This window comes from Xenopus laevis, chromosome 7L, assembly GCF_017654675.1.
Source record: "Xenopus laevis strain J_2021 chromosome 7L, Xenopus_laevis_v10.1, whole genome shotgun sequence".
Taxonomy (NCBI): domain Eukaryota; kingdom Metazoa; phylum Chordata; class Amphibia; order Anura; family Pipidae; genus Xenopus; species Xenopus laevis.
The window spans coordinates 35792534-35807345 of NC_054383.1; the positions used below are offsets into that span (position 1 = coordinate 35792534).

At 41.1% G+C, this 14812-nt stretch overlaps 1 protein-coding gene across 2 annotated transcripts in view; it reads right to left on the reverse strand.

The window, feature by feature from the left end:
- Nucleotides 1-261: 261 nt before the first annotated feature.
- LOC121395372 (nucleolar RNA helicase 2-B-like) overlaps nt 262-14812 on the reverse strand; it is an 89808-nt gene continuing 75257 nt past the window's right edge. Inside the window, exons 2-8 of one of the 2 annotated variants that reach the window (XM_041568769.1) lie at nt 6921-7000; nt 5181-5359; nt 3608-3779; nt 2832-2977; nt 2322-2474; nt 887-931; nt 262-603 (exon numbers count right to left, since the gene is read on the reverse strand). In XM_041568769.1, the coding sequence (XP_041424703.1) occupies nt 394-603; nt 887-931; nt 2322-2474; nt 2832-2977; nt 3608-3779; nt 5181-5359; nt 6921-7000 (985 nt within the window). In that variant the 3' untranslated portion in view covers nt 262-393. Of the gene's footprint in view, nt 604-886; nt 932-1805; nt 2004-2321; nt 2475-2831; nt 2978-3607; nt 3780-5180; nt 5360-6920; nt 7001-14812 lie in introns of those variants that run through there. The other variant, XM_041568770.1, reaches the window with a different exon arrangement.

The following is a 14812-nucleotide window of genomic DNA, read 5'->3' on the forward strand; positions in this document are numbered from 1 at the left end:
AACAACCGATCTCCGCCGGACGAAAAATGACGGGACTCTCCACACACGGTTCGAAAATCGTACGAATCCTCGATTCGTACGATCAGATCTTTGCGTCTATGGCCAGCTTTAATTTGGAGGGTGTCTTACGTTGCTGCTGCTAAAAGGTAGGAGCAATGTGATTCTGCTGTCAGCTAACAGTGATTCTTACTATGCAGTTGCAGGTAAAAGGAAGGGGGGAGTCCATATGGTCCTATACTCAAAGTAATTGAAACAAAGACATTTTAAACAGATAGATTTTAATAGGGGCTAAGTACACAGTTTTATATTGCATATAATATGTCTTAAGTTACTTTAAGAAGGAATATATATGAACATGGCGGTGTATTAAAAAAGTTGGGATGTTTGGAGCCACTAACGGCCCCTTCTAAATCCTCCACTTCTGCCTTGTCGTCTTCCTCCTCCTCCTCTGCCCGATGAATTTCTGGAATTATTTCTTCTGTCAAAAGGTCTCCTCCCTCTTCCTCCAAAACTTCCTCCATCAAAGCTTTTCTCAGATTCTTGAATTGCGGGTAATTCAATTGTGATTGTAAATTGCCACCGCCTTGTATCTGACCAGCTCTCCTGTTAAAAATAATGCTATCTTGTTACATAAGTCTCAATGAGATGGGGAACATTTCGTTCAGTGCCACTTAAAATCAAGTGCGCGAGAAACTTTATTAAAGGCTTGTCATTCTGCCCAGCTCAGTGGTCCCCAAACTGCAGGTCCGTAAACAGGGGATGGGGGGGTAGTCTGAAAGCAAGTTAGGGTACGTCTGGCCAGTGTATAACCTTCAAATGAAAAAACAAAAAAGCCCCACAACTAACTTTATGCTGCTACTAATCCATTAATACAGATGAAACTTACCTGCATTGACAGCAAGTTTTCAGAACGGACATCAAAACACACACCCTGAAGAAAAAAAAAAAATCATGTTTCAATTAAAAGATAAATATAGTAGCACTTTTCTGTATGTATTACATAACTTGAGGGGGTTAAAGAAATATTACTACTGACTGAATATTTGCACTGGAGTCTAAAAGTATTTATTGGCCTAGGTTCCTAAAATACATCAAAATGTATGTTTTCTTTCTGTTCATATATTTGAAGGAGAACTAAACCCTAAAAATGAATGTGGCTAAAAATGCCATATTTTATATACAGAACTTATTGCACCAGCCTAAAGTTTCAACTTCTCAATAGCAGCAATGACCCAGGACTTTAAACCTTTCACAGTGGGTCACCGTCTTGGTAAGTATCTGTGATACTCACAAGCTCAGTGGGCTCTGAGCAGCTGTTGAGAAGCTGAGCTTAGGGGTCGTTACTAATTATCAAGCAGAAAATGAGGTTGGCCTGTAATATAAGCGGATGCTATAGGGCTGATTATTAAATTCTCATGCTAATTGCACTGGTTCCTGTGCTGCCATGTCGTGATTATCTGTATTAATTACTAATCAGCCTTATTTTGTTTATATTCTATGTGTACTATATAATATGAGTGGGTCCCTAAGCTCAGTAAGTGACAGCAGCACAGAGCATGGGCAGTGAATCAGTAGAAAAGAAGATGGGGAGCTACTGGGGCACAATATAAGGCTGCATACAAATGTCACAATATAAGGCTGATTAGTCATTAATAAAGATAATTACTACATGGCAGCACATAATCCAGTGCAACTAGCATCAAAATTTAATAATTAGCCCTGTAGCATCATCTTATATTACAGGACAACTTCATTTTCTGCTTGATAATTTGTTACAACCCCTAAACTTAGGGGTTAGAAAGGATTAGGGGTTCTTACAGTTAGAAAGGATTAGGCTTTACGTTTGGTGCAGAGTACAATACTACAAGGTCAACTTCTGGGATATCTAGTCCACGAGCTGCTACATTGGTCGCAATAAGAACTTCAAATGTTCCCTGCCTGAAACCCTTCAAGACAACTTCCCTTTCCTTCTGCTGGAGATCCCCATGTAATGGTTTGGCAGACTGCAAGCAGATTTTTAAATAAAGTTATTTTATGGAATTTACCAGAACAGCTCCAGTAAAACAGTTCTACAGGAATGAAAAAGACCTATATTCTACTTAAAGGATAAGGAAAGGTATAATAACCGAGGGGTGAAAATTTGTTAGGCACTTTCTAGTGATTACAGTGGCTTACCAAGGCCAAGGCCAGTGCAGTTTTTAGCAGACATGAGCACCGTCCTGAGGTTTTGGGTAAGCGATATATATTACACCTATACGACTAATGCTCTGACCTGGCTCATATATTACACATATACATACAAATACAACTATTATTCTGACCTGTTTTAATGAGCCACAGTTTGTGGATAATTCGTGAGCTTGTAATTTTGAATCACAAAAGATAATAGTTTTTCCGTGGCTTCCACTGTACACCTGAACTATATCTCCAAGGACTGCTGCCTTCTGGGACCTGTTGCACTCAATGGCCAAATGCTTTAAGTGAAAGGGGGGAAAAAAAGAAATGATTAAATACAATTAATGTGAATGCTTTGGGAACAAATATATATCTATAATAATAGAAATCTATTTGGGTTAATAAAGACCCAAAGAGCAAACTGAAACCTAAAATTAAAGTGTTGTGCAAAGAGAATTACAGTTGTAGCAATTCCATTTTTCCTGGAATGCTGACAATTGCATTTTCAGGACAAAGTTTTGAAAAAACAATCCACAAGCAGCCACAAGGAAATCTGACTAACTGACAAAGCTCGGCCAAATATATTCTTTAGTTAAAGCAATTTTACAGCTGTATTTGCGCCACTTATATGGGGCAAATGTTAAAAGGCCACTGACCTCAACAGTGATGGCAGCCTTCTGACTTCTATGTCCAACTAAGTCAACTTTTTCATATTGTTGTCTCATATATTTTTTAGCCACGTTGTACATCCAGTCTGGACATGTTGCAGAGAACAGGAGAGTCTGGGGATTTTCTTCAGGATCTTCAAAAAAAGTAAAATTAAAACATATAAGTAGACTGTTGTACTATAATAAAGTATAAACATCAATTTTTTTTTCCTCAAGTGGCCCCATAGGTTAATGCTGGTTCTCAGCAGGCCACGAATTAGCAGATCCACTGGCCTATACTGGCTCCTGTGTCTCCACAGAAAGGCACTGTTGGCCTGGGTGCAGAAGCAAAGAGTGGATTTTGGTGCAAAAAATGTATACTCACGTTTCCATGCCAAAATCGACTTTATGTGTGCACCGACGATGACACAGTGACTACTGATGCAGACACAGGAGCCATCAGATTGGCTCACTCAGTCTGCATTCATCTGCAGGCCAAGAATCAGCTTGTGGCCATAAGGGCAGGACTCCACGGACAATTCCGCTGCGCAAAAACGCAGGTGTCACATCGGACACGCATCGTGTCGGAATCGTCTGTGGAGTCCTGCCCTTAGATGCTTTTCAACAGCCTGAAGGGAAATTTGCAGAATTACTTTCAGGTCCACAAGCTCTTACTGACCAATCAGAGAGCTATGTAATTAATTAAATTAACTCAACAAATGAATTTAGTCAATAAACTATCTCTTCTTGCCACAAAAGCATTAAAAGTAAGATCTGAAACATACCAGGTTTGTAGCGAACTGATAATATTTCCTCAACTTGTTCGGAGAAGCCCATATCAAACATCATGTCAACTTCATCGAGTACCACGTGCTTTAAAACTGTAAGGTCCAAGCGGTAGTTTTGGACAAGATCTCTTATGCGGCCAGGGGTTCCAACTAAGAAGTCAATTCCATCCTTAAGGGCAAAAACTACAATTGAAAAAAAAATGTCTCAAGATCCAGATTCTTTGGGAAACTAAACAGTATTTAGATATATATTATATAGATATATAATACACAAAAGCTATGACTATCTTTTAAATTGTAAACGGTGAGTTCTGATGTCACCAGTTATAAAAGGTGGGTTCTGTCGTCATTTCTGTCACAGAACTCACTAAAATTTGTGTATTATAATAAAGTATCCCCAGTTGCAAAATATGAGGATATTAGAAGTTTACCTCGGAGTTCCATGACCTGTATAAAAACACTCGGCCTTATGTTTTTATATGGTCATGAAACTCCTCGGTAACTTATAATATCCTTATAATTTAACAGAGGGGGTACTTTATTCACTATATAACAAACATTGCTGGATAGATAGATAGTTTTAAAGCTAATGTTAAAAAGTAGGCTCCAATGTTATACAACATACCAAGACTTAAGTCAGTTGTCCTCTTAACAGTTAAGGTCTTTTTATTTTAACAGAATTATTATAATAGCATGGGTAGGTTGGCAAAGCCAAATGGGACCACTGGTATTCACCAATTATTTTTGGATACCACAAACTGTTCAATATGGTTCCAGCTAAATGTTATTTCTGAATATTAAAGTCAAGCCTTAAACTATATGGAATATTAAGAGATAACCAAGTAAATGTAGCATTCTGTGATGCAAGTCAAAGAGAGCCTGAATTTGACATGAAACCAATCATGTAAAAGCCTGGTGTTCCTCTGTAAAAACAGGCAACCTTCAGCTTTTTAGTCATGCTGCAGAGTTCATTTGTTATCTGAATAGCTAGCTCTCTGGTGAGAGTAAGGATTATTACCTAGGGGAAAGAAGCAAGTCATTTTTTTATTTTTTTTTAAATAGAATACATAATATTATGGATATCTTATCGTTGCTAGATGTCTACAAATTGACGTCTCTTGCCTAACATGGAAAATACAATGCTCTTAAAATTTACAAAATGCCTTTTTTGAATTAAAAGTGGGCCCATTACAAGTATCCCCCAATAGAAATTCACTTTGGACAGGTGACAAGTTGCCTCCACCATTTGTATGTTAACAGATCTTAAGATCTCCTCATTTCTACATTCTGTTCCTGGACTGTAGTACTCTTGCTATTTAAGAAAGGAGCCAGGTCAAATTCAGAAATTTTATATTCATGGGTCTTTAAGGCAAGAGCAATCAATTTAAAGTTCTGGACTGAAGCAAACCCAGAATCTAAGGTTTCCTAAATTAATACTTTTGCAACTCTTACAGTTCCTATGTACAAATTAAAAAGTTGTGCTGTGCATATATACAAAATATTGTATGGAATTATTTGGGATGAAGGAAAGGTATACTGTATACACAGGAAAGCCCTCTGAAACTCTTACCGTAGGTGCCCGTCCTCTAGCCAACGGCTGCTGGTCTTCACTTAGCCGCTCCACTAATGGAATACCAAACGAGAATGTTTTCCCTGTGCCTGTACGGGCCTGGACCACAACATCTTTGCCACTGTAAACAGTGTGGAATGTTTTGGATTGAATTGGAAACAGATAGGTCACGCCTTTAGCTGTACAAATCATATGATAGAAACAGTGCAGAGTGTTATTTGCATTTATTTTTTATAAAGATTTTATTTATTTGTAATTTTAACAAGAAGAAAATAGAGTGAGTGAAAGAAGAGAAAGAGAGAAGAGATTGGACGTTGTTACAGAGTACATCATTCCATATAAATACATTTACATCACATTTTTATGCCTGGGCTAATACCCAAGTGCCCCAGATCGCATCAAACTTCTTAGGGCATCCTCTTGTGATATAGATTAACGTTTGCTTTGTAAGAGAGTCATTAATTAACTGCTTCCAGAGGTCAAGGGGGGAGCGGACATCGACTTCCACTGTAGTAAGATCGCTTTTTTGGCATAATATAACAATTGTAAATAGCATAGTCTAATTTTAGCACAATCCGATAAAACTGTCTTCTTATCCTTACACTGATGGGTTGCAAAAAATCATATAGTTCCAACAAATCGTCCCAACAGTCAGACAGGTTGAAAATTTTTTTTTTGTTGATGAAAATCGGTTAGCAGGCAATATATGTTAGATCTTGTAGCCTCTGCAAAGTCTCCTCACATATCGTTTACCATGAATGGATAAATCGTTCATTTAAATAATCATTAAGCCAACAATATAACTGGCAGGACGGCCACACTGGCCAGCTTTAGTCGGCACAGCTATATTATATGAAGTTCCTATCAATGTATATTATTGTCTCTTATCTTGAAGGTTGTCTGAGTGTATTTGAATGATCTCCTCCTGTATTATCGAGATCTAGTTTAGATTGCATTCAAGGTCTGAACACTGCAGTAATATCAATATTACATTATATAATACTTTTTACTGCACTTGGTATTGCTTAGAGCGCTGTATAAGGCTGTTAAGTAGAGCTTAAAGGAAAACTATACCCCCAAAATGAATACTTAAGCAACAGATAGTTTATATCAAATTGAATGACATATTAAAGAATCTTACCAAACTGGAATATATATTTACATAAATATTGCCCTTTTACATCTCTTGCCTTGAACCACCATTTCGTGACTCTATCTGTGCTGCCTCAGAGATCACCTGACCAGAAATACTACAACACTAACTGTAACAGGAAGAAGTGAGGAAGCAAAAGGCAGAACTCTGTCTGTTAATTGGCTCATGTGACCTTACATGTGGTTTGTATGTGTGCACAGTGAATCTTACGATCTCAGGGGGCGGCCCTTATTTTTTAAAATGGCAATTTTCTATTTATGATTACCCAATGGCACATACTACTAAAAAAGTATATTATTATGAAAATGGTTCATTTACATGAAGCAGGGTTTTACACATGAGCTGTTTTACTCAGTATCTTTTAATAGAGACCTACATTGTTTGGGGGGTATAGTTTTCCTTTAAGATCTTTCAGGGACTTGGCCAAGGTCATAAAGAAACAGCATCCCTGAGCCAGAAAGCAGAGTTGGATATAAGTGAAGCATTACTCTTCTGTAAAAAGAATATCATCAACTGCCAGATAACATTCTCATACAGCTGGAGATATGAATATATCAATATGATTAACTCAAATGTTTATTACCTACCGTTTGGTTCTTTCCTGCTCAGTAAGTGTCTGTTCTTCAGAGAAGAAATGTTCATCAGGATCAATTGCCGGTTTACCAATCTATAACAAACACAAAGGAGCAATTTGTTAACCATCTGTGGACTAAGCAATGAGGTTTCAATAAACATTTCTCTGTCGTCTTTAGGGGGACACAGGGACCGATGGGGTTAAGCTCCATCCTCCAGGAGGCAGGACACTTGAAGTAATTAAAGTGGGCGTGCCAGGTTAGGCTTAACCCCACACACTGTACTCAGACTTCAGTTTTTTAAGTGTCCTGCTACCTGGAGGATGGACATCTCTACCTCTAAGAGAAATCTACGGTCAGTCTGTGACTGACACCAGGGGTGACACCTAAGGCAGGATTACCTGACTTCTATGGTTAGCCCCCTACGCGAGGACATCCACCGGGGTCACAACTCTAGCCTGTGGGCTATACAGACAACCCAGGCGTATGCCTGTCCTAATTCTAGCACAGAGGGTCTGGCCGGTGTGAGGGGGGGGTAAGTGACTACATATATATATTATATAATATATGTTCACTATGTCTGCTGGACTCTGCATGACTTTGTCTCCGTTGACCCCTTCAACTACCCCCCCCCGCCGCCCCCTCCTCTTGCCGTTCACCTCACAGACTGCGCCATACTCTGCTCTCCCTTAGTAGTGTGGGTGGAGGAGGGATAGGAGGAACACAGCGAGAGAACGTCTATGCGTTCCAGCATTCTCAAATGGCGGCTGTCTTCTTCCTCGGCGGGCTGTTTTTACACGCGCGCGCCGAGTGGAACGCATGTGCGTTCCAGCGGCCATCTTGGATTTTTTCCCGCGGCTCAGCAGCACTGCACAGCACAGCGTTTTTGTCTGGTGACGGCACAGGTTGGCTACCCCACACCCTCTACATAGGAAGGCAGAAGGTAGGCCAGGGGGGCTATTCAGCAGGGCGGGGGGGACGAGTCCCCACAGCACAGGTGAATTTTTTTGTGTGTGCCAAGTGTCAACAAAAATTTCAGGGGGCACAGGGTGAGTCGCTTTGCAGAACTTGCACCATGGGGCAGGGGGCAGCTATGGTCTCTGGGGCCCCTCCAGAAACACAAGCTGAAGATACAGTGCAAGGCACTTCTCAGGAATTCTCTCATGGGCCAGCAACAGACCCACTCCCTCCATTATGGGCAGTACAGTTGTCACAGTCACTGGCTTCACTTCAGGGACTGCCAGCCATTGCTGATAATTTAGGAAAGGAGCTGGCTAAATTTCACCACAAATCCGGTGGTAAACGCAAACGTCCTGATGACGAAAAAGCGGATCCTGTTATTCACAATTTTTCTGAGGATTCCTCTGTGGAACAAGGTTCTTCCCAGTCAGAAGGGGAAATACCGGCATCTATTGCTTCGTCTGATGATGAGCAAGAAGAACAGGATGAGGCAAGGGAAAAGGATAGCCTTCATGATGTTGAGGGTATTATTAAAGGGGTACTCGATGTACTTAACATTTCACCGAAGTCGAAAACAGGGGAGACAAAATCTCTTTTCAAAAGACAGCATAAATCTACAGTCTGTTTTCCTGAACATGATCAGTTACTGGGGATCATTCAAGAGGAGTGGGATGCTCCTGAAAGGAAGTTTCAAGCTACCAAGAAATTCACAAAGTCCTATCCCTTTCCTAAAGAGCTTATTGATAGGTGGTCTAACCCCCCGGTGGTCGACGCACCAGTGTCAAGACTTTCTAAATCTACCGTGCTGCCAGTCACTGACGCAGCGGCATTCAAGGACCCATCTAACAAAAGACTAGAAGGTTTTTTAAGGGCCATATATTCCTCAGCAGGATCTACACTGCGGCCCTGTTTGGCCTTAGCATGGGTCTCAAGAGCCATTCAGGCTTGGTCCGAGTCACTAGTCAAGGACATTCAAGGTGGTGTTCCCCGAACTGATCTTCTGTCCTCTGCACAAGCAATTGCGGAAGCATCAAGCTATCTTTGTGATACCTCCTTGGATGCCTCACAGCTTACCTCACGTACTTCGGCTCTGTCCATAGCAGCACGCAGAACGCTGTGGCTGAAGAATTGGTCAGCGGACATTAGTTCCAAGAAGTCCAACGATTATTTGGCGAGGAACTCGAGAAGATTATTTCACAAGCGACGGGTGGTAAAAGCACCTTCCTTCCACAAGCCAGAAGTAGGGCATCATCAGCCAACAGACGGGGCAAATTTTTTCGTGGCCGGTTCACGCGGCGGGGTAGTCCGCCACAAAGATCCCACTTTCGCTCCAAAACCAGCGACAAGAACCGCCCCTCCTCCATTAGACGACAGATAGAATAACCAAAAAAAAAAAAAAAACCTCTGATCTTGTAGGCAATAATGACTAATATATGATGCTGGTTTCATTTTGGTCTAAATTATTAATGTTATCTTTACAAATGGCCCCTTTATTGGAGCTCCCTATAGATCTGTTATGGTCTCGGTCTGTGTTTCAAATGAGGAGTTGGCACTTCTAAAGGTCCCTGCCAGAAGAACAGAAGAAGGGGATAGCCAATTGCAGCCCTGCAGTCACATGGGCAGGGCCTGGGTTTCAGGTGCCTTTCAGGTCAGCTGAGCTGCTGATTGGTTCCTATGAGATGAGTGCCATTGGCTCCTCTGCACAATCTGGGAAAGGAGCCAGCAGGAAGTGGAACAGATGGGCAAGATAAGTTGGATTTTTGCAGGAAATGGCAATAACTCAACCTGAAACAACTTTTTTGAGCACATTTCTTCTATATTTAAAAGAGTGTAATATACTGACACATTCTTGTTTTTCACACAATATATCCCCTTAAAATGGGACATATGGCGTACCTTTATGTTGTAGGCAATGATAAATAATGTATGGGGCGGGCTTGAATCTGGGTTAAAAATTATGATTCATTTTAAAAATGGTCCCTTTACTGGAGCTTCCTATAGATTCTCTCTGTTCCCTGTTCTGTGCATTAAACGAGTGGTGGGAGTGTTCTATCTGTCCCTGCCAGAAGCATAGCAGGAGGTGGGTAACCAATAACAGCCCTGTATTCACACAAACATAGGCTGTAGTTCCCTGACAGGCATGTCTATTTGCTGATTAGTTGTCATTCTACAGTGCAAAGTCCCAAAATCCGGTAGCAGGAAGTAGGAGAGATTTATTTATTTTATTTATTTCCTGTTATTTATATCATGCCATTTCCACATTGCTTTACATAGATACAGCATTCTCATCAGTCCCTGTCCCTAAGGAGCTTACAATCTAAGGTCCCTATCACATTCACACACACACTGTGGTCAATTTAGTTAGAAGTCAATTAACCTGCCTGCGGGAGGACACTGGAGTACCCCACGGAAACCCATGAAAACGCAGAAAGAACATGCAAACTCCTGGTAGAATTAACTCCTTGGCTGGGATTTAACTCAGGACCTCAGTGCTGCAAGGCAGAAGTGTAATTCACTGAGCCACAGCGAAGGTCTAGTTGCACATTTATACTTAGAGGAATATAGTGCAATGGTACATTCTTGCTTCTTATAAAATATGTCCACTGCTCAGCAACAGCACCACCTACTGGTTCATTCTTGTAACTGTACAGTCAGACAGAGACGCTCAGAAGGAAAAGTGTTCAGATGTTAATCTGCTCAGGAAAGACATGGTCATCTGAGGCTTCTCATCTCTTTCCTGAGCAAAGTAACATCAGAACAGTTCTCCATTTTCCTTCTGAACCTAAAGAAAAGAGCAGAGTGCAGATCTGTCTCTATGAACATAAGCCAGCCCTGACTGATACGCAAAGCTTCCAACAGAGACTGTCTGAAGATAAATCCCTGCCTCTAACAACTGTGTTTGTTAGCGAAAGGGGTGAATGCCTTCCACTTAAGAACATAACGTTGTCCACATTTCAGTTATCCTTATAGATTCATTAAGGATTAAGTATTAATGAATTTCCAGACAGTTTAAGGATAGTGATTCAGATCTTACCTGAAACTCACAAGAGGCAGCAGAATAATAATAAAACCATACCCTCCTTCCTCAGTGGCAAACAGAAAATGTCTGCATGAGTTGGGGAAAAAAAACTGTTCCAAACCCATAATTAACCATAAAGAACTTTCAAGCTACCCCCAGTCTATGAATATCACCTGAAGAGCTCTGCCCCCCCCCCACATCTGGTGGCAAGAAAAGCATTACTGTGATAAAGAAGAGGTTCCAGCCATGTTTTACACTTATCCTAATTACCTCCTTCATATATTGATAGTATAAGGATTCAGCAGACTCCAAGTATCTCTGTGCCACTCTTATTTCACCCCTGTTAGCCCACAGATTGTTCTGGAAAACAAAATATAATGCTAAAACCAGGGCTTTTGTCGCCTTATCTGCAGCTGATTTCACATATACATGGATACAAGATATTCCAATAGTAAGCAAATATTGTTTGCACTATGTTGTTAAATAAGTACTAAAAGCGCAGAAACATTTAACTTAACAACAAATTCTTAACTGAAATGTTAATCACAGTGAGATTTTTATTCCAAAGCACCGAAATTCAAAATGATTTTTTTTTTTTTTCTGCGATATTGATTTATGCTGGGGAAAAGAAACTGCTGTATATGTAAGTATACAATCCTCTCACTGCAGCAATAACAGCTTTAAATGGTTAGTTTATCTTTAAATAAGCTTTTGATGTGCCACAGAACAGCCTATTACTGGCAAGTTTTCAAATGGTCATTTATTTTAATAGTTTGTTTGCCCTCCTCCTCTGCCTCTTTCCAATATTCAATCTGCAATTGATTTTCGTTTTTGTTATTATTTTGATTTATTTAGCTTTTTTTCAGCAGCTCCTCGGTTTCCATCTGGTTGTTATGGCCCAAATTACCCTAGTAATCATGCATTGATTTGAATAAGAGACTGGAATATGAATAGGAGAGCGTCTGAACAGAAAGGTGAATAATAAAAAGTAGCAACAATACATTTGTAGCCTTTCAGAGCATGTTTTTTAGACAGGGTCAGTGACCCCCGTTTGAGAGCTGGATAGTCAGAAGAAATTGGCAAATAATTCCAAAATTCTAAAAAATAAATAATTAAGACCAGTTGAAAAGTTGCTTAGAATTAGTCAATCTGTAGCATACTAACATTCATCTTAAAGGATACCCTTTAAGGAGCAGTTAAGTCCAGGGTTCCCTTTCTGGGTTTTGCTACCAGTGCACCAGTTTCTAGACACACACAAAATATTAATATAACTTGTATATAAAACATGTATAGTGACAAATATTTGGAAAGATAAAGGGAACTTGCAGAGTGGTGTCCAAAGAAAGGCAGACAGGGCCAGAACTAGGGGTAGGGAGAAGAGGCACGTGACTAGGACGCAAAGCTTGGGGGCGCCAGGCACGTACCTCACAAGCAGCCTACCCCTTGACGCAGGGCCGTCCACGCTAGTTTCCGCATGCACGAGCACACGCGTGCGTCCCCGTGTGCGCAGGGGGCGGGGCCGGCACTGGACGCAGGACAATATATCAAGCGCATGCAAGTAAAAAAAAAACCTGTATCTTGCCTCACACAACTACAGTTTCTGTCTGGGGGTGCACTTGGAAGCTTGATGTTAGGAATAGGCAAGGAATCTAAATGTTTTGTGGTGAAAGTAGAGGCGGTTGTGGGAGAGTGAGGTATAACAGACGCACAATATATACACATAGGAATATGGCCAGGCAGAGGGTAGATACAGGGATGTGACACCGAAGAAAACCCCATGACATCCAGTGAAATACATGGCCACACACCTGAGCCTGAGTATACACAGACACGCCCTCCTCTGACAGTTGGTGTCGCTCTATGATCCGCCCGCTTTTAACCAGATGTTCCTCCCCAGCGGACGACTCCTCGGTCTCCGTGTGATTCAGGCCGAGACGGAACTCTATGACCGCCAGGTGGGCTTCCAGCAGGCGCTGCCGCTCTCCCCTATCCCACCCCGGCCCATCGCTGCGCTCCTCTTTCCCCTCTGCCTCGCTCTCGTCTTCCTGCGGGCACAGCAACACCCGCACCTTTCGCAGCAAATCCTGAGCTCGGTACTTGGATCTGTAGGGTTCGTTTTCCGGGTCGTTCTTGGATTCCACATCGGATAGGGTGATGGCCCGCTGGTATGTCTCACACAGCCGCGAATTACAGCGGAGGGATCGCTTTTTGCAGTAATCGCATCACTCGCTTTACGGCAAAGAGCATCCTCTACTGACTTGTGCTGCAGTTCTGAGGCCTTTATTCTCTGTGGGGTGAATCCCCTGGGCAAATATATGAACGTGTATAAAATAAACTGTACAGTGAGCACATTAGTTACGAATACTGACATTTAAACGTGTTGGAAAATACCCTGGCCCTGTTTTCTACTTTGTTAGAGTCAAATCTTTAGACCAGATCTCATTGCAACAAAATAATTGTAATAATAAAAGGAACATTGTAATGGGATTCCCCCCAACAAATCAAAGCAAAAATGAATAATAAAAATCATTTAAACCATGAAATCCAATGGGATAGTTGCATTCAATTGGGATTTATTAAATCTTTGATGGGATTGACTATAAGGTACCAGTTTGTTACTACAGAGAATTATTTGAGTGTAACAGAGACAGCCGTTCTGTTATTCAGAGCTTTCTGGATAATGGATCCTGTACTGACAAAAGTTTGCTTCATATATCACAAATGTATTCTACCAGTATAGTATGTAAAAAAATCATAAAATTATATCCCAGAAATGTAACTATAAAATACACAATATTTAAATAGTACGTATTCGGAGCTCAGAATGTCCCAGCAGTGGAAATGCTGAGCCTGAAGTGTAGTTATAGCAATACAGAGGTAGAGCCCACAGTGGCTCAACTGTACAGTCACTAGTATCCAGCAGTACAGATATAAACATTGTATTAATACAGTATTATTATACCCTACAGTAAAATCATTTTAGAACCCACTTAAACATTGGGTTATGGCATGTTTTGTAAAAATATAATGAACTGCTATATCTGCTAAGTCCCCACAGCATTCATAGAGAGGAGTTCTTTATAGTTCTGCCCAATTGTGCAGCATCATCAAAGACAGAGCTGTCAACACCCCCTCCCCCATTTTATTGGTAGTTAATAGATTTTGGACACCATCCCTCGTCACTCTTAAGCATTCCCCTGATTTCAGACAATTAGCAGCGAAAATCCAATGTGTGCGTGCGCAAAACAGTTCAGTGACGTCAGCTGGAGCGACTGCAACACGGGATTACGCTCTCATCTCAGCGGGACACAGGCACTGGAGGGTTAAGTTAACCTTTCGGGAGGCTAGGACACTAAAGACAAGAACTTTGACAGCCCTCCCAGGGGAAAGGCACATGGAGCGATTCGTTTTCTGAAGTCGTCCGTAATTGCCTCACAAGGAAACTTCGGGCGACTTTGTAAAATGAAGCGCTCCGTGTACCTGCCCCAGGTGATTTACAGTTTTAGCCGGCGGAAGGCAGATCGGGGAGATTAGTCGCCAATAGCTTTCTCAAAAGGCAATCCTATTGGCGAAACACGTGTCAGGGCAAATTTGACTCTATCTCTTTTTTTAAATACACTCCTTGGAGAGTGATCGGATATTGCTAAAGCAATTTTTTAGCGCACAACTTTTTCTTCTACTTTCTCTAATTCTATTTTCCATTCCAATGACTGGGGGGTTTGCGGTTTTATAGTATATTATAGCCGCTTCCATCTAAGATAGGAAAGATTTAAAATTTGAGACCGCAGCCCTCCAGTTTCTGCCTTGATCCCGCTTTGTGGTGCTCCCAGGGACTAGGAAAAAAATTGAGTTAGGTTCTATGGGAGCAACTCCACCTGCTATTTATTTCTAATTTCGTTGGTCAAATATATGAACTCAATTTTAAATC